The 25,884-nt window shown below is 38.6% G+C and overlaps 2 protein-coding genes across 26 annotated transcripts in view; one reads left to right on the top strand and one right to left on the bottom strand.

Annotated features, from left to right (window-relative positions):
- LOC135111523 (uncharacterized) overlaps positions 1 to 5,519 on the top strand; it is a 12,282-nt gene extending 6,763 nt beyond the window's left edge. The window contains exon 6 of the mRNA XM_064024926.1: positions 5,404 to 5,519. Within this exon, the coding sequence (XP_063880996.1) occupies positions 5,404 to 5,418 (15 nt within the window). The 3' untranslated portion in view covers positions 5,419 to 5,519. The remainder of the gene's footprint in view (positions 1 to 5,403) is intronic.
- Positions 1 to 25,884, bottom strand: part of LOC135111521 (scoloptoxin SSD14-like) — a 439,479-nt gene that overhangs the window by 25,042 nt on the left and 388,553 nt on the right. The window lies entirely within an intron of this gene.

Raw genomic sequence — 25,884 nt, 5'->3', positions numbered from 1 at the left:
ACCGATTTAATGCTATCGAGCAATAAGTATTTATTCAGAGATGTTAAAGCAATCCCATATTTAGCATACAAATCAGACCATAGAATGGTGGTGGCGAAACTGAATATTCAGAAGCCCTACCAAATAGCTGAGCCCAAGAAAATCTTTAAGCTTGAAAATCTTGAAAGGGAAGAATGTTTTAAATTAATGCGAGAAAAAGTCAGCATTAGAATGCCAAGAGGAAATTTAGAGAGAGGTATTGAGGAAGAATGGAATTTTATGAAGGAGAAACTTGATGCATTAGCTAAGAAAGTCCTCAAAGAAACAGAAATTTACAGGACTAGAAGAAAAAATGTATTTTGGTGGAGTGATGATGTAAGAAAATCAAAAAAGGAAGTTTGGAATACAGCTGGTGCAAGTTTGCATGATGACACATTTGGTACAAAAATGTTACTTTATAGCATGATAAATTATGAAAAGGGTGCATCTCCTCCTTGGTACACAAATGATGGTGAAAACTGTATAGGTAATAAAGACATCATACCAAGGAGATGGGAATCATATTTTGATACCTTATCAAACATCAAAGAAGATATTCTTAATGATGAAGATAGAAGTGACATAGTTTCTGAGGTAGAAATCAGTACAGACGAGACTATAAAAGCTATAAGATACATGCACAATGGACTAGCACCTGGTGATGATAATTTGCCTGTCGAAATATTTAAAGGTATTGGGATAAGTGGAGCAAGATGGCTAAGATATGTCTGCAACATCGCATGGAAGCAAGAAAAAATACCTAATGATTGGGGAAAGGCAATAATTGGTCCAATATACAAAAAAATGGAAAATGCAGAATGTGGAAATTACATGGGCATATCTGTTTTGTCACATGCTGGGAAAGTGTATGAAAGAATCCTTGAACAAAGACTAAGGGCAAAAACTGAGAAGAAACTAGGTGACTGGCAACATGGGTTCCGGCACAACAGACGTGCTATTGATCTGATATTTTCCATGAGAATCATACTGGAGAAGAGCTTGGAATGGAGACAAAATAAATACCTAGCATTGATTGCTCTTGATGATATCCCAAGAGAGCAATACTGGAAAGCCCTAAATTATAAGGAGTATGGGATAGATCCAAAGTTAATAAGAGTAATACAAAATATGTACAAGCACTGGGATAATAGAAATTTAAAAGCTGAGGAAACAGATATGCCAGTAGGAATTTTTCCAAGTGGCATGCTGTCACCTATTCTTTGTATAATTTACATGGATTGGTGTTTGAAGGAACTATCCTTAGATGAAGAAGTGAGTATTTTTTTATATGCTGCAGATGTTGCTATTATGACTAGTACAAAAGAACATCTCCAGACTGTTATAGACAGATGGTGTACAATACTGACAAGAAAAGGAGTGACATTAAATACAACCAAGACAGTAGTAATGCATGTTGGGAGAGAAAGAGAAGACTGTGATATATACATAGGAAGTGATAGACTGAAGCAAGTAGACCAGATCAAGTTTTTGGGAGTAATATTTAATCAACAAAACAGTCAGCAAATTGAAATAGATCACAGAATTGAGAAATACAATGCAAATGTAAAATTACTTAAGCCCTTACTTACAGACAAGATGATATCCCAACAATGCAAAGTGAAAATCTATACATCACTTCTAAGGCCCATTCTGACCTATGGATCAGAAGCATGGTCAGTGACAAAGCCCATAGAGAGCCAAATAACGGGTGCTGAAATGAGTGTATTAAGGACAATATACTGTGTCACAAGATTAAACATACCAAGTGACATTGAAGTAAGAAGAGATTTAGAAGTCACTCCAGTCTCAAATATCATTGAAAAAAGAAAGTTGCTATGGTATGGTCAAATACAACGAATGGAAGAAACCAGGTTCCCCAAAAAGTTCTTCAAGTGGACTCCAAAAGAAAAACGGCCAAGGGATTGTTCACAGACAAGATGGATTTTGGGGATTAAGAAGGCACTAGAAGCAAGAAGAACTACTCTGGAAGATGTGGAAAAGAAAAAATGTTATCAAGACCTAAAAGAATGGGGAGAACTGGTTCACCGAGGAAGAGAAAGGAACAGAACAAAAAATCAAAGAAAACAATGATACATTCAGTGTGATGAATTCTCATTCTTAGTGACATCTGATTTTATTGAATAGCTACCAGTCTTATTTGTTGTTTGCCTCATTTCTTTTGCGTTTCATGAAGACTAACTAATGGCATTTTACTGGGGTTAAATATATATATATATATATATATATATATATATATATATATATATATATATATATATATATATATATATATATATATATATATATATATATATATATATATATATATATATATATATATATATATATATATATATATATATATATATATATATATATATATATATATATATATATATACACACACACACACACACACACACACACACACACACACACACACACACACACACACACACACACAGTGGAACCTCGATTCACGAACGTTCCTGATCATGAAAAAATCAGTTCATGAAATGTGTTTCAGTGTGCGAACGCACAAATACGTTGCAAGGTCCCTCAGCCGATGTCAGCAGGAGGAACTCCATCAGGTCCATGTGCCTTCCGAGGGTTTAGACCAGCGAGGGCATTGAAAACATCATTGCAAAGAATTTTAACAGGAAGTATGAAGTAGTCAGAAGGTGAAGGAGACGGAGGAACAAGCCCTGAATCGTCCAAAGTAGAGTTTTTAGCAAAGGTTTGGCCGAAGAGTTCAGTTCTAGAAATAGATGTGATAACAGTGGTGCCAGCTGGCTGAAATAAAGGAAAGAAAGAGGAAGAAGCAAAGTTATTAGAGATAGTTTTGGATAGGTGCCAGAAGTTACGAGGAGAGTTAGATCTTGAAAGACTTTTCACACTTTCTATTAATGAAGGAGTTTTGGCTAGTTGGAAAATAGACATGACATGGTTCCGGGCAGAAATATAAAGTGCATGAGGTTCTGGTGATGTAAGGATCAAGATCCTTTTGTGGGCCACCTCTCTATCATGTATAGCACGAGAACAGGCTGTGTTAAATCAAGGTTTGGAAGGTTTAGGTTGAGAAAAAGAGTGAGGAATGTACACCTCCATGCCAGACAATATCACCTCTGTTATGCGCTCAGCACACAGAGAAGAGTCTGACACGGAAGCAGTAATCATTTCAAGGAAAATCAGCAAAATATCTCCTCAGGTCCCCCCAACTACCAGAGGCAAAACAGCAGAGGCACCTCCGCTTAGAGAGATCCTGAGGAGGGATTGGAGCGACAGGACAAGATACAGATATGAGATTGTGATTGGAGGAGCCCAACGGAGAAGAGATTGTAATAGCATAAGCAAAAGGATTAGAGGTTAGGAAAAGGTCAAGAATGTTAGGTGTATCTACAAGACGGTCAGGAATATGAGAAGGGTGTTGCGCCAATTTGCTCTAGGTCGTGGAGGATAGCAAAGTTGAAGGCTAGTTCACCAGGATGATCAGTGAATGGTGAGAAAAGACATAGCTGGTGGTGAACACTGAAGTGTCCAAGAATGGAGATCTCCACAAAAGGGAAGAGAGTCAAAATGTGCTCCACTTTGGAAGCTAAGTAGTCAAAGAATTTCTTATAATCATAGGAGTTAGGTGAGAGGTATACAGCACAGATAAATTTAGTATGAGAATGACTCTTTAGTCGTAGCCAGATGGTGGAAAACTTAGAAGATTCAAGAGCGTGGGAACAGGAACAGGTTAAGTCATTGCGCACATAAACGCAGCATTCAGCTTTGGATTGAAAATGAGGATAGAAAAAGTAGGAGGGAACAGAAAAGGGGCTACTGTCAGTTGCCTCAAACACCTGTGTTTCAGTAAGGAAAAGAAGATGAGGTTTAGTAAAGGAGAGGTGGTGTTCAACAGACTGAAAATTAGATTTATGTTGAGTCTGTATACCTTAGCTTAGACACCCCCTAAAAAGGGGACTCAAGATGTAGCTAACATATGTGCATATTTTATATTTTCTTTATTTTGTGAAACACGTATTCCTTTTTTTGTTTATTTAACACTTCAATTTTCTATTTATTTATATACTTCCGCAAGCAGTAAGAATATTTTAGATTGAAGTGATGTTTTACTGCCATTTCACCAGCGATTGCCACTTCTCACCATAAGTGTACTGCCTGCCACCACCAATAAACAAAGGAGGCCAGCCCTAACCGCTGTCGTATTTACTCCTCCGCTTCCACCCTCTCTTGTTGTGTGATGTTATCCCTTAAGCAGCTGGTTGGAATCAACACTTAGGAAGTTCTGGTATGCATAGATGGAAAATTCCAGTTCATCTGTAGGCTCCAACAATGTCAGGTTCCAATAATGTTGGAGGTCGCCACCTCTGGCCATGCGGCTCTGTTTTATCACTTGGTTTGAGATCGTCATAGTGTTAACGGCTGCTGCTGTACGAGTATTCCTTAACATGTGTTTGTTATGTCATGTCTTCTAGAGTTTGGTTAAGCGGTATTTCTTGATAAGAGGTCCGCCCCCTCATTCCCCACCCAACTGCTCCTAACACCTCAAACAAGTTTAGGAGGCTGTGGGAAATCGGGAGTTTTGGGATGGGATGAAATATGGGCGTTCAAAATTCTTAGGAAATTTCCCTTAATATTTTGAATTTCCTTATTTTTAGGGAATATAGGAAATTTTGCTATACGTATTTTGATAGCCACCTTTAGACGAATATTTCCTTAACCTAACCGGGTGGGCTGTGTCCCCCCCTCCTGGACACCTTTCCCAGGATATTAACCTAACCTAGCTGGGCGGGTTCCGCTCCCCTGGAAATCTCAGTTATAAACAACAGAAAATTATTTAAATGTTTACTCATGAAAGGTGCAGGGCTTGCTGAACTTAGAAAATGTAGAATTTCGCCACGCTCTCAAATGCTATTATAGCCATACTAGATACGTACCGCCTCCGTTTTTTTTTTTTTTTTTTTTTTTTTTTTTTTTTTTTTTTTTTTTTTGCGTTTACAGCAAGGTCACCGAGCCTTCTACGTAACATGTGAGTTTCGTGCTTGTATATTACACGGACTTCTTTTCAGATTTTCTGGATAAGCAGTATTTTTATTTGTGTATTTGTGTTCGTATAATATACTTTGAATATGCTATGAATGTGAACATATGAATAGTGCTTTTGTTTTTCCTGTGTACTTATTATTATGTTGTGATTAATATATTTTACGGTACTGTATATATTTTCTGTGCATAGCATTTCCTGTGATAATTTGTGTTATGTATTACTAGTACTGATTAACCTTGTTTAGTTATTTACTGTGAAATGCTTGATTTATTGTTGGATGTGTACTTATGGTAATGATTGTTAGCAAATCTCTTTTTGTGTACTTATTGCAGATCTGTATGCACTGACCTGTCTGCACTGTAAATAAAGCACCATCTGACATTTCCGTTCTCAGCCCCCTTAAGTGGTGAACCCGGAGTGACACAGCCATGATACAGGACAGCTTACTGGTTGTGGTGATGGTTCACGGACATTCAGGATTTTCTGGTGCAGTGAAATATGTTTGATCCTGTCAAGACTGCAGGTGTCCTTGTTCCGCCTGCTCCTGGTGTGTCTATGTCTATTATGGCTGCGGCCGTGGCAGTTAAGGCCCCACTGTCTAACATGATTTCGGTGACGCGATAGTTCGTGATTGTTGAATCACAATTTGTTCTTGCCAACATTACTGTCTCCAGCACTAAATTTTATCATATACAGGCGAGGCCATAAATAGTGACGGATTGTAAGCAATAATAATGCCGGCGGTTCGTGGTAACCATTCCATCAGTAACAAAATAACAATAAAATGTATTTCACTTACCACAGTGTTAATATCGTGTTGTATTTCCCTTCTTCTTTATGACTTCTTGTAGACGACGAGGAACTGAGTCAACTAGGCCTTGCAATTTATCTTGTGGAAGACTTTCCCATACTCGTTGCAGTGTAGCTTTCAGTTTCAGCAGTGAAATAGTGTCCTCTTTCTTGATCTCTTTTTTTTTTTCAGAAAAGACCACAAGTTCTCGATAGGATTAACATCAGGACTGTTGGCAGCCCAATCCTTGATGTAATCCAAGTCACTATTGTCCAACCACTCCTTTACTTGTTTGCCCATGTGGCAGGGAGCCCCATCCTGCATGAAACATTCTGCTTTACACTTCACATAACACTCCTCTAAATTGTCATATAACAGTTCTAAGTACAGTTCGCTGTTCACTGACTCTCCCTTTTCAAAAAAGACCAAATTGCCAACACCATTGTATGTAATTGCTCCCCAAACCATAACTGAATCTGGATGTTTTACCGTTTTTACCGTGTGTTTTGGGTCGTACCGGTCAGATCGTTTTGGCTGACGCACACTTGCAAACTGTGTCCCAGATACTGTGAAAACACTTTCATCACTCCACAGTACAGAGCGTATTTTCTCTATGGACCACTGAATATATTTCTTAGCAAAACTGAGCCTGTTTGCAATGCGCCGTGGAGTGAGGGAAGGGAAATCAAGCTCTTTTCTACAGTAACGTGATACTGTCTTGCGAGACACATTACCCAGTAGACCTGGATTATTTTCTTTTAGCTCACGTGTACTTACAGGTCTAACACTCAAGTCACACTTCAACACAGTTAGAGTTCTTTTATTTACTTTTTTAGGCCGACCAGGTTTTGATAAGTGAGCTTTTTTTTTATTTTTATGTAGAAGGGACACTGGCCAAGGGCAACAAAAATCCATAAAAAAAAATAAAAAAAAAGCCCACTGAGATGCCAGTCCCAGAAAAGGGTCCAAAGCGGTAGTCAAAAATTGAAGGATAAGTGTCTTGAAACCTCCTTCTTGAAGGAAGGTGGAAATACAGAAGCAGGCAGGGAGTTCCAGAGTTTACCAGAGAAAGGGATGAATGATTGAGAATACTGATTAACTCTTGCATTAGAGAGGTGGACAGAATAGGGGTGAGAAAAAGAAGAAAGTCTTGTGCAGCGAGGCCGTGGGAGGAGGGGAGGCATGCAGTTTGCAAGATCAGAAGAGCAGTTAGCATGAAAATAGCGGTAGAAGAGAACTAGAGATGCAACATTGCGGCGATAAGAGAGAGGCTGAAGACAGTTAGAGGAGAGGAGTTGATGAGACGAAAAGCTTTTGATTCCACCCTGTCTAGAAGAGCGGTATGAGTGGAAGCCCCCTCAGACATGTGAAGCATATTCCATCCACGGATAAGGCCCTTGTACAGAGTTAGCAGCTGGGGGGTGAGAAAAACTGGCGGAGACGTCTGAGAACACCTAACTTCATAGAAGCTGTTTTAGTTAGAGATGAGATGTGAAGATAAATTTAGTGCATTTCACTAAATGTCACTTACTAAATCCAACTGGCAGCAAAGACAACTTTTTTTATTTCTGAATACGTGTCATCAGTAGAGTATATTTGTGGCGACGACAACGTTGTGGCCGATTGGTTATCGCGACCAACGACCAACGTGTGCTGCCTCACTTGATGCTTTTGACTTAAGTGACATTGCTCGGTGTTAGGAGAGTGATGATGAATTGGAAACTTTCAAGGATAGGTTGTCCTGTTATGTTTTGTCCTCTGATCTGAAAAGTTGGTGTGATACATCTACTAAATCTCCATGGCCATTCGTTCTATCATCTCTTATGAAAAAGGTCATCTCTTCTTTATATTGCCTCTCACATCCTGGTGTCAAGTTCACTTTAAAATTTGCTAAACAACGTTATTTTTGGCCTTATATAGATATAATTATTAAACAGTATGTAAAGGAATGCCTTAAATGTCAACAGGCTAAAACTTTATGACACACCGTATCGCCTGTTTCCCCTGTTTCTGCTCATACTGATCGTTTTCAATCGGTGCACATTGACATTGTTAGTCTGTTACCATCTGCTACCCCCCCAAACTATCCTTACCCACTTCCATACAAATACCTGTTGACTTGTATCGACCAATCGACTAGATGAACGATGCTTTTCTTCTCATAGACACTACTGCAACTTCTGTAGCGAATGGATTTTGTATCCTTCCACTGTCATCACTTAAGAGCCTACAGTAACGTCCAATAAGTACACCATACTACATTTCACCAAGGAAATACATTTTCTCACCTTCCATGACTTTGCATCCGGTGATTGTCACTCAGTGGCTTGACCCAGGGACGGATACAGGGGGCATGGGCCCCTCAAAAAAAAAAAAAAAAAATCTCCGTCTTCCCCCAAAAAATATTGACTGTATGCGGATAGTGGGTACAGAACTGACTCGCTTATAATGTGCTAACTATAGTAAGGAATGTGTCGTCGGCTATAGGCATATGCAGGCGCGGATGCAGGGGGTGGGGGGTAGGAGTGGCAGATGGCCTGGACCGCCCCCAAAAAAAGATATTGGGATTACTAAAATATTTGAAATACCCATGAATTGAGAAAACATAAAATATATTTAAGATACCCCCTAAATAGCTAGAAAGCTGGGGGAGCGAAGCCGGCCGCCGCTAGATAGCTCTGGACGCTGTCCTCCAAACTTGAAAAATTTCCTCCTCTATAGGTTCCTTGGGCTTTACTATGTGGAAGTGGAAAGGATGCTCAGGAAAGATTTAAATTTTTTCGGTGTCTGATGTAATTTTTCACTCTCCTGCAGGGCCAGGGCACAACGAGCACGTGCCCAGGGCCCTGCACTCATCTAACAATCTATATACTCGTCCGACAGCCCCATCTGCTAAAATGTCCATTTTCTGAGAGAGTCAAAACAAAAACTGGTACCTTTCTGTTACATTTCTGGAGAAAGGATTTTCTTTATTTATTTTCAGTATTTAAGTTACGGAATCGTATATTGATTATTATAGAGCAAGATTTAAAGGCCTAGAAAAAAATCTTTGTGACTTCATTCCTCACATGCAAACAAAAAGTGAATTTTAGTGCACGAATGAACAAAAAAAAAAAAGTTACCTCTAAAAAATGCTTTTTGAATAAACAAATAAAAGAAAACGACGTTGCACAGCTGATAGGGGACAAGAAGACCGGAGAGAGCTTGGGACGCTTCTAATATAGTATGCTGAATTCCGTGTTGAACTTTTCCCCTTGGATTTCCATAGTTTTATGTATTTTTTTTTTTTTCCCCTCTAACTGATAGTACAGTAAAATCCCTCTCATCCGGCATTTCAGTATCCGGCAGCTTCAAGTATCCGACACATTTTTCCCCGAGCTTTAAAATCAATAAAAAAATCAATGTGTACTTATAAAATCAATTAAAATTCTCATGCAAGGCATACTTTGTCCCCTCACCACCAGAGTGCACTGCTTCGCGCCACCCGCAGCCCACTGCACTGTGTTTTTTTTTTTTTATGTAGGAAGGATACTGGCCAAGGGCAACAAAAATCTAATAAAAAAAAAATGCCCACTAAAATGCCAGTCCCATAAAAGGGTCAAAGCAGTGGTCAAAAATTGGTGGATAAGTGTCTTGAAACCTCCCTCTTGAAGGAATTCAAGTCATAGGAAGGTGGAAATACAGAAGAAGGCAGGGAGTTCCAGAGTTTACCAGAGAAAGGGATGAATGATTGAGAAAACAGGTTAACTCTTGCGTTAGAGAGGTGAACAGAATAGGGGTGAGAGAAAGAAGAAAGTCTTGTGCAGCGAGGCCGCGGAAGGAGGGGAGGCATGCAGTTAGCAAGATCAGAAGAGCAGTTGGCATGAAAATAGCGGTAGAAGACAGCTAGATATGCAACATTGCGGCGGTGAGAGAGGGGCTGAAGACAGTCAGTTAGAGGAGAGAAGTTGATGAGACGAAAAGCTTTTGATTCCACCCTGTCTAGAAGAGCAGTATGAGTGGAACCCCCCCAGACATGTGAAGCATACTCCATACATGGACGGATAAGGCCCTTGTACAGAGTTAGCAGCTGGGGGGGTGAGAAAAACTGGCGGAGACGTCTCAGAACACCTAACTTCATAGAAGCTGTTTTAGCTAGAGATGAGATGTGAAGTTTCCAGTTCAGATTATAAGTAAAGGACAGACCGAGGATGTTTAGTGTAGAAGAGGGGGACAGTTGAGTGTCATTGAAGAAGAGGGGATAGTTGTCTGGAAGATTGTGTCGAGTTGATAGATGGAGGAATTGAGTTTTTGAGGCATTGAACAATACCAAGTTTGCTCTGCCCCAATCAGAAATTTTAGAAAGATCAGAAGTCAGGCGTTCTGTGGCTTCCCTGCGTGGTAAGTTTACCTCCTGAAGGGTTGGACGTCTATGAAAAGACGTGAAAAAGTGCAGGGTGGTATCATCAGCATAGGAGTGGATAGGACAAGAAGTTTGGTTTAGAAGATCATTAATGAATAATAACAAGAGAGTGGGTGACAGGACAGAACCCTGAGGAACACCACTGTTAATAGATTTAGGAGAAGAACAGTGACCGTCTACCACAGCAGCAATAGAACAGTCAGAAAGGAAACTTGAGATGAAGTTACAGAGAGAAGGATAGAAACCGTAGGAGGGTAGTTTGGAAATCAAAGCTTTGTGCCAGACTCTATCAAAGGCTTTTGATATGTCCAAGGCAACAGCAAAAGTTTCACCAAAGTCTCTAAAAGAGGATGACCAAGACTCAGTAAGGAAAGCCAGAAGATCACCAGTAGAGCGGCCTTGACGGAACCCATACTGGCGATCAGATAGAAGGTTGTGAAGTGATAGATGTTTAAGAATCTTCCTGTTGAGGATAGATTCAAAAACTTTAGATAAGTAGGAAATTAAAGCAATAGGACGGTAGTTTGAGGGATTAGAGCGGTCACCCTTTTTAGGAACAGGTTGGATGTAGGCAAACTTCCAGCAAGAAGGAAAGGTAGATGTTGACAGACAGAACTGAAAGAGTTTGACTAGGCAAGGTGCAAGCACGGAGGCACAGTTTCGGAGAACAATAGGAGGGACCCCATCAGGTCCATAAGCCTTCCGAGGGTTTAGACCAGCGAGGGCATGGAAAACATCATTACGAAGAATTTTAATACGTGGCATGAAGTAGTCAGAGGGTGGAGGAGAGGGAGGAACAAGCCCAGAATCGTCCAAGGTAGAGTTTTTAGCAAAGGTTTGAGCAAAGAGTTCAGCTTTAGAAATAGATGTGATAGCAGTGGTGCCATCTGGTTGAAATAGAGGAGGGAAAGAAGAAGAAGCAAAGTTATTGGAGATATTTTTGGCTAGATGCCAGAAATCACGAGGGGAGTTAGATCTTGAAAGGTTTTGACATTTTCTGTTAATGAAGGAGTTTTTGGCTAGTTGGAGAACAGACTTGGCATGGTTCCGGGCAGAAATATAAAGTGCATGAAATTCTGGTGATGGAAGGCTTAAGAACCTTTTGTGGGCCACCTCTCTATCATGTATAGCACGAGAACAAGCTGTGTTAAACCAAGGTTTAGAAGGTTTAGGACGAGAAAAAGAGTGAGGAATGTACGCCTCCATGCCAGACACTATCACCTCTGTTATGCGCTCAGCACACAAAGACGGGTCTCTGACACGGAAGCAGTAGTCATTCCAAGGAAAATCAGCAAAATACCTCCTCAGGTCCCCCCAACTAGCAGAGGCAAAACGCCAGAGGCACCTTCGCTTAGGGGGATCCTGAGGAGGGATTGGAGTGATAGGACAAGATAAAGATATGAGATTGTGATCGGAGGAGCCCAACGGAGAAGAAAGGGTGACAGCATAAGCAGAAGGATTAGAGGTCAGGAAAAGGTCAAGAATGTTGGGCGTATCTCCAAGACAGTCAGGAATACGAGTAGGGTGTTGCACCAATTGCTCTAGGTCATGGAGGATAGCAAAGTTGTAGGCTAGTTCACCAGGATGGTCAGTGAAGGGAGAGGAAAGCCAAAGCTGGTGGTGAACATTGAAGTCTCCAAGAATGGAGATCTCTGCAAAAGGGAAGAGGGTCAGAATGTGCTCCACTTTGGAAGTTAAGTAGTCAAAGAATTTCTTATAGTCAGAGGAGTTAGGAGAGAGGTATACAGCACAGATAAATTTAGTATGAGAATGACTCTGTAGTCGTAGCCAGATGGTGGAAAACTCGGAAGATTCAAGAGCGTGGGCACGAGAGCAGGTTAAGTCATTGCGCACATAAACGCAGCATCCAGCTTTGGATCGAAAATGAGGATAGAGAAAGTAGGACGGAACAGAAAAGGGGCTACTGTCAGTTGCCTCAGACACCTGAGTTTCAGTGAGGAAAAGAAGATGAGGTTTAGAAGAGGAGAGGTGGTGTTCTACAGATTGAAAATTAGATCTTAGACCGCGAATGTTGCAGAAGTTAATGAAGAAAAAGTTGAGGGGTGTGTCAAGACACTTAGGGTCGTCGACGGAAAGGCAGTCCGACCTGGGGACATTTATGGTCCCCTCCCCAGATGGGGACTCCGAGGCTGGTGTAGGAGTCGCCATGATTTTAAAATTTTTGAGTGAAGGGTGTGTGTGTGTTATTAGGTGCTTGTAGTTTTGTGTGGAGGAAGAGAGTTGTCTTTAGAGGGCAGGCTGTGACTACCCCCTTGTGTTGTGAGACACAAAGGGAAACGTTCAGTGAGGTCACAGCTGGGTTTAATGATAAGTTCACAGCACCCCCTGAACAGTGCTTTAGACCTCACTGGGAGTAATTATCGTTTCGGCAGGTGTCTACTGCCTCCTCCATTACTCCATTTACTCAGTGACTCAGTTCCCGTGTGTGCACTGTTTATCGCCTGACGCCTTCATCATGCCTAAAGTTGTAGAAAAGAGGAAGCGTGTTGTGCTTACACTTAAGCAGCTGATCAGATCAGCTGCTGATTAAGATCAGCTGATCTTTGTTATGGTAAGATGCGTGAGTGTAGGGTGGTGATTGTGGACATAATTTCACTTCTATTCAAGTATCCGGCAATATTCAAGTATCCGGCATGTCGGCGGTCCCGTTGATGCCGGATAAGAGGGATTTTACTGTATATTGTTGTTGTAGATGTCAGAAGTATATAAACAGGTCATTGCATACTCTTACAAATAGAAGTTGAACTTTGGTCAAATCTTAATGTATTATTGGATGGAATGCTTTTACTGGTATGGTGGCGTGGGATGCCAATGACGGTGAATCGTCTTTCCACCCACACTTGTGTAGTTGTATTTCTTCGTCTCCACCTTGTTTGATATTCTACTCATGGATTGTACCTTTCTGTTTCTCCCTTTCCCAATTTATGTCAAAAGCCATACTACGTAGATGCATCATTATCGCATCGCATCACTTGCCGCTGGAATAGACTAGAAGGCCTGATGCATCGATTCTGAAAATACGGTTATGCTACACCATCTGGATTCCAGTGTGGCGGCACAAAGCCTACTATTATCAACATTCTTCTTTGCACTGACCTTAGCATTCCTATATTCATTCTATAATATGAATACCAAAACTGCACAGCATAGTCAAGATGGAGCCTGACTAGTGTCAAAATATAACAAAGAATAACTTCAGCCTATGGCTCAGCACTTCTACTTCTGACATTTCTGGAAATTAAAGGGATGCTCACCCTCTGACATGAAAATATTCATAAAAATCCATCATTAGGGTTTTTCACTTAAAACTCTCACGGTTTAGCTATATTATTATTTCATTTTTTTTTTTTTTGTGACCTTAATATTGTTATACGCCTTGACGTCATGACATCATGACGTCAAGACGTATATGATGACGTCAAAAAAATCGTGCAACCTTAATATCTATCCTAGAGATTTTTTATTTTGCGTTTATGTTATCTGTAAATATATAAACAGAATTGTAGATTTGTTTTTTTTTTATTTACCTTTATGTTATGAAATGTCGAAGTCACAATACGCACGTTTTGTGTGATGTCGCGCCGATGGCGATTTTCTTTATAAAATTCCCCAGACACAAAAGTTATTAACTTCATAAAAAAAAAAGAAAAACAAATCTACAGAATTAATCCGATGCTGTTAAACTACAGACATGAGCGTTTATAAGCAATTCCATTCAATTCTGAGCTCTCAGGATTTTTTTGAAGGTAAGAATTTTATATTTTTCGCTACAGGCATTTAAAACTTTCATTCGTATTTTTTCGTGTTTCATATCTATTTCCATCCAGAAAACTCGTTCATTTACGGTGATACAACAAATAATAAGTCTACTGATCATATAAATAATAATATAAACATAAATATAATAGAATGATGTAAATATATTACCATATATGTACTGAAAACTCGCGTCACTGAACACCTCCGTCGCCATGTATCACACTAACTTTTTCTTTCTTCTTCTGCTTTTGCCTCACTGCTGGGTTGTCATCACAATGTTAAGTCATCAGAGAGGGATTTTGTTTATCCAACAGTGAGCGCCTTCCCTCTCTCTCGTTGACAATGCTCACCAAATGCTGTAGTGAACGACTAGGTTAGTGGCGATGTCCCGGCCTCGTAGGTGATTCCTTCAGCTGCTTTTCTCACTAAACTCAAATTCTCACTAAACACAAACTTGCTCTTCGATCTTCATATACTAGAAGGGTTCCCACTGCTGCAGGAAGGCTCTGGTGAGGGACGTATGTTTGGTGATGAGGAAAAAAGTGGGTGGCGGTGGTGAGAGTTCCTATGTTGGTTGTTGTGGGGTGGGCGCCGTGAAACTGGATGTCTCTCGCTTCTTAATTCTCATCTCTGCCATCTTCTCCACCTTCTTTCTTTGGTAATCCTTCATGGTGAATATGAAGCAAGTTATTCCACGAGACAGGCACACAAGATGCACGATAATTGGAATGAAATAGGTTAATGCGTGTTCTGTCTCCTCTTTGCAGTGTGGGTAACTGAGGTGCTACCCCATAAACAAAACCCGGACGCCCGAAATTCTGATGAAACAGATGCCTAAAGCCTCTAGAGAGATACACACACAAAAAGAAATAAATCCGAACACACGACCGAGAGGAACCCAATATGAGCACATCTGTCAGTCAGTGCTGCCAAAGCGTATACTAGCACGGCCGATTTAAAGGGCTTGACTGTAGCGTCCATTTAAACTTTTGGCGTTCGTTTGATGGTTCCAGTATTACTCGCATAATATTTCTGGATAAGTTTACTACTAAAAAAAAACACTCATATCTGGATTTCGATTTTTTTTTTTTTTTTTTTTTTTTTTTTAGGTATTTTCATTTTTTCAGAGGGTGAGCCTTCCCTTAATTCTAATAGGTGCTCGGATTACCCGATTTTTAGCTTTATTACATTCTTCTAGGACTAAGAGCAGTACACCGACACCGGCCCGAATACTTCTTTTTTTTTAATAGCTGCAGCAGCCAGCAAATCATCACTGCCACTACTACCATTACTACTACTATAACTACTACTACTGGCTGTTATCTCTCTAGCAACTACTACAATACGTATTTGACCTTGTAGCAGTCTTTCGGTGCAACTGCTGCAATACATATTTGATCATGTAGCAGTTCCTCGGTGCAACTGCTGCAATATGTATTTGACCTTGTAGCAGTTCCTCGGTAGTATTGCTTCTACAAATATTATTATTATTATTATTATTATTATTATTATTATTGTTGTTGTTGTTGTTGTTGTTGTTGTTATTGTTGTTATTATTATTATTATTATCATTATTATTATTATTATTATTATTATTATTATTATTATTATTATTATTATTATTATTATTATTACTATTATTTTCGTTATTTGTATTACCTAATTACTATTATTATTATTATTATTATTATTATTATTATTATTATTATTATTATTATCATTATTATTACTATCATTATTTTTGATATTGATATTAATGTTTTCTTACTATTATTGTTGGTTATTATAATATTATTAGTATTATTGTTATTGTTGTTGTTATGTTATTGTTATTGTTATATCTGCTATAACTGTTATTATTGCATATTGTTGTTATTACTGTTATCATTGTTATTGTTGTTGTTGTTGTTGTTGTTGCTGTTGTTGTATGTGGTAGCAGTAGTAATAGTAAGTTTAATAGAAGAAGCAGCAGCAATGACAGTATAATGATAGTGGAGATCTGAGCCCTTTATAGTCTCTCAAGACCTGAAATATTTAAATTAAAAACAACTATACATGTTCCTATCCCAGACATGTAAAAATTAAAAAGACATGCTTCCTCGTTCTTGTGTGTGTAAGGCAAATAATGTAAGGGATGAGAGTAAAGGGCTGGGAGTATGAGGTAGTGCCTTTTCAGGTCTGTGTTCTGTACCTTGTGTTGGTGTACATAATGCCATCACTGGATTTTGATGTGCGTCACGTGTGTGTGAAAATGTTGTTGTTACGTATAGTCGGTTTTTTTTTTTTTTTTCGGTGGTGTTTTGGTCGTCTGTGAATTGTTTTGTTTTGTGGTGTTCTGAGTTACCAAGAATGAGTTGCTGAGTTATTGACATCTCAACCTATAATTTGGTTCTCTTAGTAACAGTCGCAGCTGCGTTTACAGTCATGCATCATCACATCATCTTAAAATAATGATCACAATGGAGCAAATGAAGATAACAAGCTTCTTCAAGCCGAAATTACCCAAGAAGAGTAACGACGAGGTGGAGCCAACGCCAAGCACTTCGACTGCTAGCCTTCAACTTCGACTGGTAGCCAACGCGAGCCCGACGCGGAGGATGGAGAAAGGATTCATGCCCTTTCGAGCGGCACACTACCCGCTCCAGTGGACATCACCAAAATGATGATGAATAAGAAGGCAACGGACACAGAGAAACTTGCCGTCATCAATCAGAAAGCCCCATCTGTTGAGATACTGCCTTATACCAAGGAAGGCGACCATAAGAGGCAATTTCAACCCGGATGGTGCTCCACATACCCATGGCTCAACTACTCTGTGTCACAGAAAGGTGGCTATTGCGCTGCCTGTGTTTTGTTTGCCAGAGATACGGCTGGGACTGGTGGACAGACAAGGCTAGGAACCCTCGTTTATATAAGAAAGCCACCGAGTTGCTTTGCAGCCATAACTACAACGCTTACCACAGGACTGCTATGGTGAAAATGGAGTAGTTCATGGACACTGTCCATCACCCAACAAGGGCTATTGATGCCATTATTGACGGAAAGAGAAAGGAGCAGATCGAAAGCAACAGACGCCTGCTTGTTCCAGTAATTGAAACAGTATTATTTTGTGGCCGCAATTTGCTGCCTCTTCGAGGGCACCACGATGACGGTCCGTTGACTGTTCCAAGCACAATGGGAGAAGGTCTGTTCAGAGCATTGCTGCGCTACCAAACGCAAGGAACTCAAGTGCCTCCTCACAGGCACCGTTAAAAACTCAACGCTGATTAGCAAGACGATTCAAGATGAATTAATCAGTATTGCAGGTGAGTGACACTACGAAATAAAAAAAAAAAAAATAACATTTACTCTTGGCTGAATAATATTAGGCCTCGCATCGTAACAATAAGAAAAGATTTAGAGCACACGAAGTAGTTGAATTCTTCTGTCTGTATTAAAACAAATTACCGCCTATTAAAAAAAAATAAATAAAAAAAATAATAATAAAATGTTCTATAGTAGTTGCTATATTCGTTGCCCTATTTAAGAAAAATATGAGACATCAAAAAAAAAGCTGGGAATGATTTCTCATCCGTGAAAATAATTCATGTTAATGGAAGCATAAATAATAGCAGTGCTTTTTGGTGTCTAATTTTTTTTTAAACGGATCAACATACATAGCCACCGGATAGCCCTTTTTATAATTATTTTACTCGTGCAGTATAACAGCTCAAGGATACAAAAAAAAAAAAAACATTTTGCACAAATGCAAATATTATTGTATAAGATGCAACTAAAGACACAGTATACTTTTCCTCAAAGGTTGACTCGTTCAGGAGGAGCTGGTGACGGGAGTCACTGGGACATTTCCCGTGCTCATGGATGATGAGACGGAACAGGCCACTATCATCATTTGGCACTTTGAGGAGGAAATAAGGGAAGACTTCCTTGCCTTTGTGCACGCCCAAGACCTCACCAGTAAAGGTTTAGCCTGGTTCCTTTTGAGCACCATTGAAGACCTCAGATTGGACATGGCCAAGTGCAGGGGACTTGGTTTCGATGGAGCAAGTGCCATGATGGGAAAATTCAAAGGGTGTGCCGCAGTACTCATGAAGAAGTACAATTTGGCCAAGTTAATCCACTGCTTTAATCACCGGCTGAATCTAGTACTGACGAAGGCGTGTGACGTCAAGGAAGTGAAGATCGCTCTTCAAACACTGACCGAGGTGTACAACTTTGTTCATTCTTCGAATATGCGCTCTCTCCGCTTCACAGAGGGTGTCAAAGCTTACCTCGGCCAAGCGCAAAAATCTTGTTCACCTGTGCCCCAACAGTTGTACTGAGAGGCATGATGCAGTGCTGGTTTTCGTTGAATTTCTGCCTGTCATCGCTGTTTTTCTCGAGGAAGGACTTTATGCCACCGCTGGGCTCCTTATCGCCATACGTGATACCCGCTTTCTCGTTGGATTGGTTATAGTGGCGTGTATATTAGCGCATACTCTCGAGCTGAGCCAAACTCCTCAGAGAAAAGATGGCAACATGGTTTCAGCCTATGCCATGATTCAGGGAATCGAGACCATTTTTGCCAAGCTCAGAGCAGATGCAGAAAATCATTTCCACGACATGTTCATGAAAGCAGAAGAGCTTTTGGTCGAGGTGGGGGTCATCACATGACGCTATCCCTGTGCCACGACTCGTGGAAGACAGACCCAGCGATCAAATGTTCATCAAACGTTCCATACGAGAATGTTGAGAAGTACTACCGCCAGGCGGTGTACATTCCATTCATGTACCCACGTCTTGGCTGAGGTGAAGACTCGGTTCGGCGATGACACAGTGCCTGTCGCACTTCAGCTCATACAACTCCTCAAAGGCCCCGAAACGGATGTTGCGGCTGTGCTTCAAGCGGCGAAGCTCTACAAGCTTGACATCAAATCTATGACACTCGTGAAGATGGAAGTGGAGCGCTGGGCATTAGCTGTTCCGGTCTTCCAAACTATCAAAGAAGCCCAGGCACACACCAGCACCAACATGTTCCCCAATCTTGTCATTCTCTTGAAAAGTCTGCTGACGCTTCCAGTCTACAACGCGGAAGCCGAGAGGTCTTTCTCAGGATTGAAAAGGCTGAAAACCTATCTGAGGAGTATCGTTGGCCAAGAACGCCTCAACGGACTTGCTCTCCTCTATGTCCACAATGATATCTCCATTTCAGCCAAAAGAATGATAAGTAAATTCGGCGAAAAAAAAAAAAAAACGCCAACTACTGTTTGTTTAGTGAGACACTTGTTGAATACGAGTACTTAGGAATTTGTAAATATATTTCTTTAGATCAGCGAATCTTTGCAAATGTGTTACCCCAATCCCATTCAAAAGAAGCCCTATAAGAATTCATTTTTATCTTCAGCTGTGTCTAATTTTACATATTAACTTTTTTTGCAGAGGTTAGGTTTGTAATTTATGTATGACCTGTATTATGATCACCCAATTGCTGCTTATACATATCGAAATAAACGTTTAGTTTTCTTCGAATTCTTTTTTGTCTTCATCTGTGTCTAATTTTACATATTAACTCTTTTTTGTAAAGGTTAGGTTTGTAATTTATTTATGACCTGTATTATGATCACCCAATTGCTGCTTACATATCGAAATAAACGTTTAGTTTTCTTTGAATGCTCGTATGATGACAATTTCTACCTGTTCAGATCTGCCTTTTCACTGGTCAGATGTACAATTTGAATTGTTTCTTGTTATTGCATGGCAGCATAAATATTGATTGTACTTCATATATAGATACAAAAAAAAATTCATTTGTCACATCTACGGTGATTGCTCGGGAGATGCGGATTTTAAGCGAAGAACTATCCATTGGTCTTCAGTCTTGAGGCTGTCGCTAACTTACGAAATTTTACCATCGCCCCTCCCACCTCCCCCCCCAAAAAAAAAGATTTTCTGGATCCGCTCCTGTACTGCTACGACTCACTATTACCATCACTACCACTGTCGTTATCACAGTTACTAATCTAATCACCAGCACCACTAATACTATTGTTATCCTTGCTATTACTCTAATCACCGCTATGTCATGATTGCCTTAACCACCACTACTAAAACACTGTCACTGCCACTATGCTTTAAAGTGCCATTGATATTGAGTGCTGTCATCAACTACACCACTAGTACTAGTACTAATACTAATATTACTGATATTATTTCTACTGCTTCTACTACTACTACTGTCATGGGACAAAAAGTAAAGTGAATTTTTAGAGAGGAAGTAGAAGATAACATCATTCAGTAATGATCACAAAATTATTTAGTCAGAATATTCTAAAGAAATTATAACATTCTTATATATATATATATATATATATATATATATATATATATATATATATATATATATATATATATATATATATATATATATATATATATATATATATATATATATATATATATATATATATATATATATATATATATATATATATATATATATATATATATATATATATATATATATATATATGTATATATATATATTTTTTTTTTGGGGTGAGGGTTCGTAAATAAAACTGTATGTATTTTAGAGATCAGTAAGAATTTTGGAGAAGGATATTAAATTAAATTATATTCTGTAAAATAAGAAATTATATATATATATATATATATATATATATATATATATATATATATATATATATATATATATATATATATATATATATATATATATATATATATATATATATATATATATATATATTTGAATTGAGAACTTGGCTTGGCACGGAAGAATACATCATCCCTGCTGACGCCAGTAATATGTGAGAACCAGCGTTCCCGGCTTTTGTTAAACAAGTCAGATAAAAATCCCTTTCACAAGATTTTATAGATTAAGTGGAAACTTATAGGAAATGATAACTCTAGTTATGGATGAATTTTGAAAAATTATATTTGAGATCTAAATTTGTTAATTGACAGAGTTTGGTTGTGGCAGTAAGTGGGACCATTAGCTAAAGTGTTCAGGAACAATCTGAGAGCAGGGAAGGTGTATAAATTTCTAGGGACATTGAAAAAAAAAAATCATTATTAATCATTGAGGAGGAACTACGTTGTAATGTGAGGTGGCCATATATACAGGCTGGTGGTAGACTGTGCGACTCAAGGGTGTCGGGTCTGATGCAAAGACTAAAATTGCATAATCAGACTACGAAATATAGTTATGCCTTACACTTAAATATTTAAACAAATAATGGCTATTTCTTAAGATTAATGCTAATTTTACTAAAGTAAATGTGAATTATTAATGCCTCTTGTTTTTATCTATCTATCTATCTATCTATCTATCTATCTATCTATATATATATATATATATATATATATATATATATATATATATATATATATATATATATATATATATATATATATATATATATATATATATATATATATATATATATATATATATATATATATATATATATATATATATATATATATATATATATATATATATATAAGCTACAAGAAACTTCTTTAAATGTTATCTTGTTTAGCGTGCCACAATGTAACAAAAGTATTAAATGTGTCGCTAAAGCAGTCAAAAGTGTTGCTAACCAGTTGAAAGAATTGTGCATTTCATACAAAAAAAAAAAATGTGTGTTTGCATTTGCAGCATCTGCAATGCTACCTCCTCTCTGTTATACTTATGTTATTCCATTTGAACTTTCTGTCACCTTGGTGATAATGGAGGTTCCTGCTGAGGTTCCTCAACTGTGTCACCATCCCCTGTGTCTGCCTCTGAGGGAACTTCAGGAGAAGGCACACGGGAAGCCGCAAGAGAGAGGGTGCCAGGACTAAGGACCACTACACATTCCTCTTCCTCCACTACAAGCTCAACAGAAGGTGGAAGTTCACTTGGCCCTGAGATATGTAAAAATATACTCTTAAGAAAACAATAAATCATACATTTAGGAACAATTTAGGAACACTGGGAACAAAAGACAAAGGAATAGCAGAAAATAAGACCTAACACCTGCAGGAATTTGAGGTCATATGCACTAGTATTACAATAAGAAATGATAATATAATTTTTGTGCAAAAAGATAGGATAAACCTATACACTTGCCTTATAAGAAATAACACTGAGGGGGTTCATACCCACTACCCAAATAATATATATATACTCGTATATATATATATATATATATATATATATATATATATATATATATATATATATATATATATATATATATATATATATATATATATATATATACTTATGTAGTATTTATTTATTATCAATTTCAATTTTGTGAAGGGAGGTTTTGCAGCCACTGAAGGATATTTTTCCCTTCACTTCTTTAATTTTTAGCAGAGTCGGGACTTCATGCCTCTCATAAAATGCCAAGACTGTTCTTCTTACAACATATTTATCAAAGTCGTCTAGAGTAGTGACAGGTGCAGAATATCTCCTCTTCTTTGGTGAAAAAAAGACAGTCCTTTCTGGTGATGTTCGGCCTCGTTTCGAACAGATTCTTTGAACAGTTTTCTCGGAAACGTTGGTGGCTTTTTGCATCCCATGCAGTTGTTTTTGAAGGTGAGATAAGGAATCCATTACAAATGCTTTCTTCAATGAAATACTTCTTGACGCAGTAAAGCATTTCCATTTCCCTGCTATGCAGGACCCTGGAACGCGAGCAAGTCGGAGTTGCAGTTTCCATCAAAATCCCTTTCTCACTGTTCCTCCTTCTCCTCCTTCAACACACACACACACACACCTGCGAGGGAGTGCTAATCCCTTTTAATGATACCCCACCACCACCACCATCACTACCAGGACAACGTGGCAACATAAGAAAAAATAACTGCCACATCATAGAATTTATACAAATCGTAGTTATAATCTTAAACATCGACACTCACTGTACTATGTAGCTTCCTTTAATATATACAGAATACATAAAGCTTCCTTTAATATATGCAGAATACATAAAATATAACTTTCAAATAGCACACGGATGGGAAACAAAAGAGAGAGGCCCATGTAAGAAGGTTCATTTGGCAGCATGGCTAGAGGTAAACTACCATACTTGCCCCATCTTGAACGGACTTATTGCTCTGAACAGACTATAGTGTACTATCTTCTGTCCTGCCCAACCATCGCCGCCCTCAAACCAACGCCGCCACCACCCGCCCAGCCTGTAGGCGGTGGTCTCCTCAGCAGCCGCGAGGCCAGGGCTGCCCTCCTCGTCCCCCACACGCCCACAGACTTGATGATGCAAATGTTCAGGGCAGCACCCCCGCCCTGCTAAACAGGTCGCACTTCACCATTTTAAACCGGCGAGCAGCACACCTCGCCGCACCACCGCACGACCCGTACCCATATCAACGCTTGAAAACTTTTCCTGCAACAAAGAATTATACTGAAGCTCAATTATTAGCTCTGATTGAAACTTCTGGTACCTCACCAGCATTAGCAGAGAAAGGGTTCCAGAGATAGATAAATCATTCTCAAGGTTTTTAAAGTCTGCATATCCTTCTCCAAACTCGCTCCCTAACTTGTAAATCTTGTTGCAGTACTTTTTTGTGTTGATGTCACCATGAAACTCAGGTGAACTTGCAGAGATTTTAGTGTTCGGAACTGTGCAATATTACTCGCAGCCTAGTTTGCGTTCAAAAGTTTGAGCTTCAACTCAAAGGCACGATTGGAGTCATACAAGTCTGTCACCAATTTATTATGACCTTGCAGCCTTGTGTTGAGGTAATTCAAGTGTTCTGTAATATCTATGATAAAGGCTAGATCTTGAAGCCAATCATTGTTTCTCAGTTCCCGGACATCCCTTCCTTTCTTATGCATAAACCTCAGTATTTCTCTTCTTAATTCATAAAAATGTTTCAACACGACTTCTCTGCTTAACCAACGAACATCAGTGTGATACGACAGACAATGAGTGTGAGTTTCCTCCAATAAGCTGTTGAACTGTCTGTGGTTCAGATCCTGTGCACGTATGAAGTTCACTGCCTTAACAACATCCATGACATGATCCATCTTCAATGTTTTATTGCAAAGCACTTCCTGGTGAATTATGCAATGAAAACTGTGAATTTGATGGTCTGAGTTCATAGCTAGTAGTTTTTCCTTTAACTTTGTTGCCACGCCGTTTTTTCTACAAAACATTTTGAGGTGCTCCATCTGTAGCCAGACTCACAGTTTTCATCCAGTCAACACCTATCTTATCTAGTGTACCTACAAATATACCATACCCCATTGTTGTTCCCTTCATTAGTACCAATTCCACTGTAAGACTGAAATAGCAAATGTACTGCTGGCCGCATATAGGAGTGTGGCGGGCCCCATTGTTTGACACCCACGTGGGGAAAGGTCTAGGATATCCCGAGGTTTTATTAAGAATGAAGAGAAGGGGGACATGACTGAAGTCTTGAGTGGAGAGATCATTCTACTAGTCAAATTTTTAATTACATCATTTTGGTGAGCAATAATACTATATAATCCAGTTATTTTATTTTCCAATTATTCCATTGTCGTCTGATGGGTTTTCTCTATTTCGAGTTTTAACACTGTGGGATTCATTTTGACTAAGTAGATATTGACTTTAGTAATGGGTAAGTTTCCAACAAGGATTCAGTTCCTTTTATTTACTGTGATGGTGTCAGCAGTAAATTGTTGGGTAACATGGCCATCACTAACATCCCTTTACTCTGATTCATTACTCGAAAGATATTCACTTATGCATGTAACAGTTTTGTTACAAATCAGTTCCTTTCCTTCTTTTGAGAAATGAACTCTATCAGATGACAATTGGGTCTCATATGTGGCTGTGTTGAACTAAATTAATCTAGTGTTGGGCAACCTTCTCCCTAATTTCTTATTGATACCATTCTTAATTTTGTTTTATTAGGTTGGACCTACATGGTACTCATGGTTCTAACAGCACCAGAACTACAATTGCATCATAGTTATTTTCAATGGCTTCTTTAATTTATATTATATTGTCTACTACTTCACCTATAATGGTATCTTTCTCATTATCATTGCTTCCTAGCCAGCAGATACACAGATCATGGTTTCAATTCAAAACCTCATTTATATACTATATATATAAAAAAAAAAAAAAGAATAGGCTTTACCACCTGGTACTCTAAATATTCTTATTCGTGCACACTCAAATCACAAGACCTATTCTTTCCATTCTCCCTTAAGGGTGCCTCACTCTAGGTCACAGTTATCCCACTGGTAGCCACCCGTGTCATGGGATGGGGGGGGGGGGCTGAGGTTTCGTTGATTTGTATTACAGTTCTTTTGATATTGAAATTCAGTTTTGATTATATTATTAGGTTGGATGGTAATTTTGTTATGTTTAGTTTACTTCATTTGTGTGTGTTTTTCAACCTTAGTTTGTTTGGTTGTTAAAATTAAAAGGTAGCAGCCACCAGCTATGGCTTTATCCCTAATTTATTTATCTTTGTATGATATGGTAGCATTGTTATTAAGTAGCCGAGGTTTTATAAGGCACTGGAAAAATAAAATGAAAAAACGTTAATTTTTATTTGATGTTAGTATATATATATATATATATATATATATATATATATATATATATATATATATATATATATATATATATATATATATATATATATATAAAACAAAGGGTTAATATTATTCTTTTCACTGAATACACAATGATTTATCTAGTAGATTATCATGTTACTTTGGATTTGTGGGACCGCCATACTAGGCAAAGTGACAATGCCTTAAATCGGTTCATGAGAAAAAAAAAAAAAAATAATGAATAATTTGAAAAAAGTTAGGCATGGTTCACACCAGCC

The sequence above is a fragment of the Scylla paramamosain genome, chromosome 22, assembly GCF_035594125.1.
Source record: "Scylla paramamosain isolate STU-SP2022 chromosome 22, ASM3559412v1, whole genome shotgun sequence".
NCBI lineage: Eukaryota > Metazoa > Arthropoda > Malacostraca > Decapoda > Portunidae > Scylla > Scylla paramamosain.
Note: the sequence above shows the minus strand (reverse complement) of the source record. Positions and strands in the feature narration are given on the sequence as shown.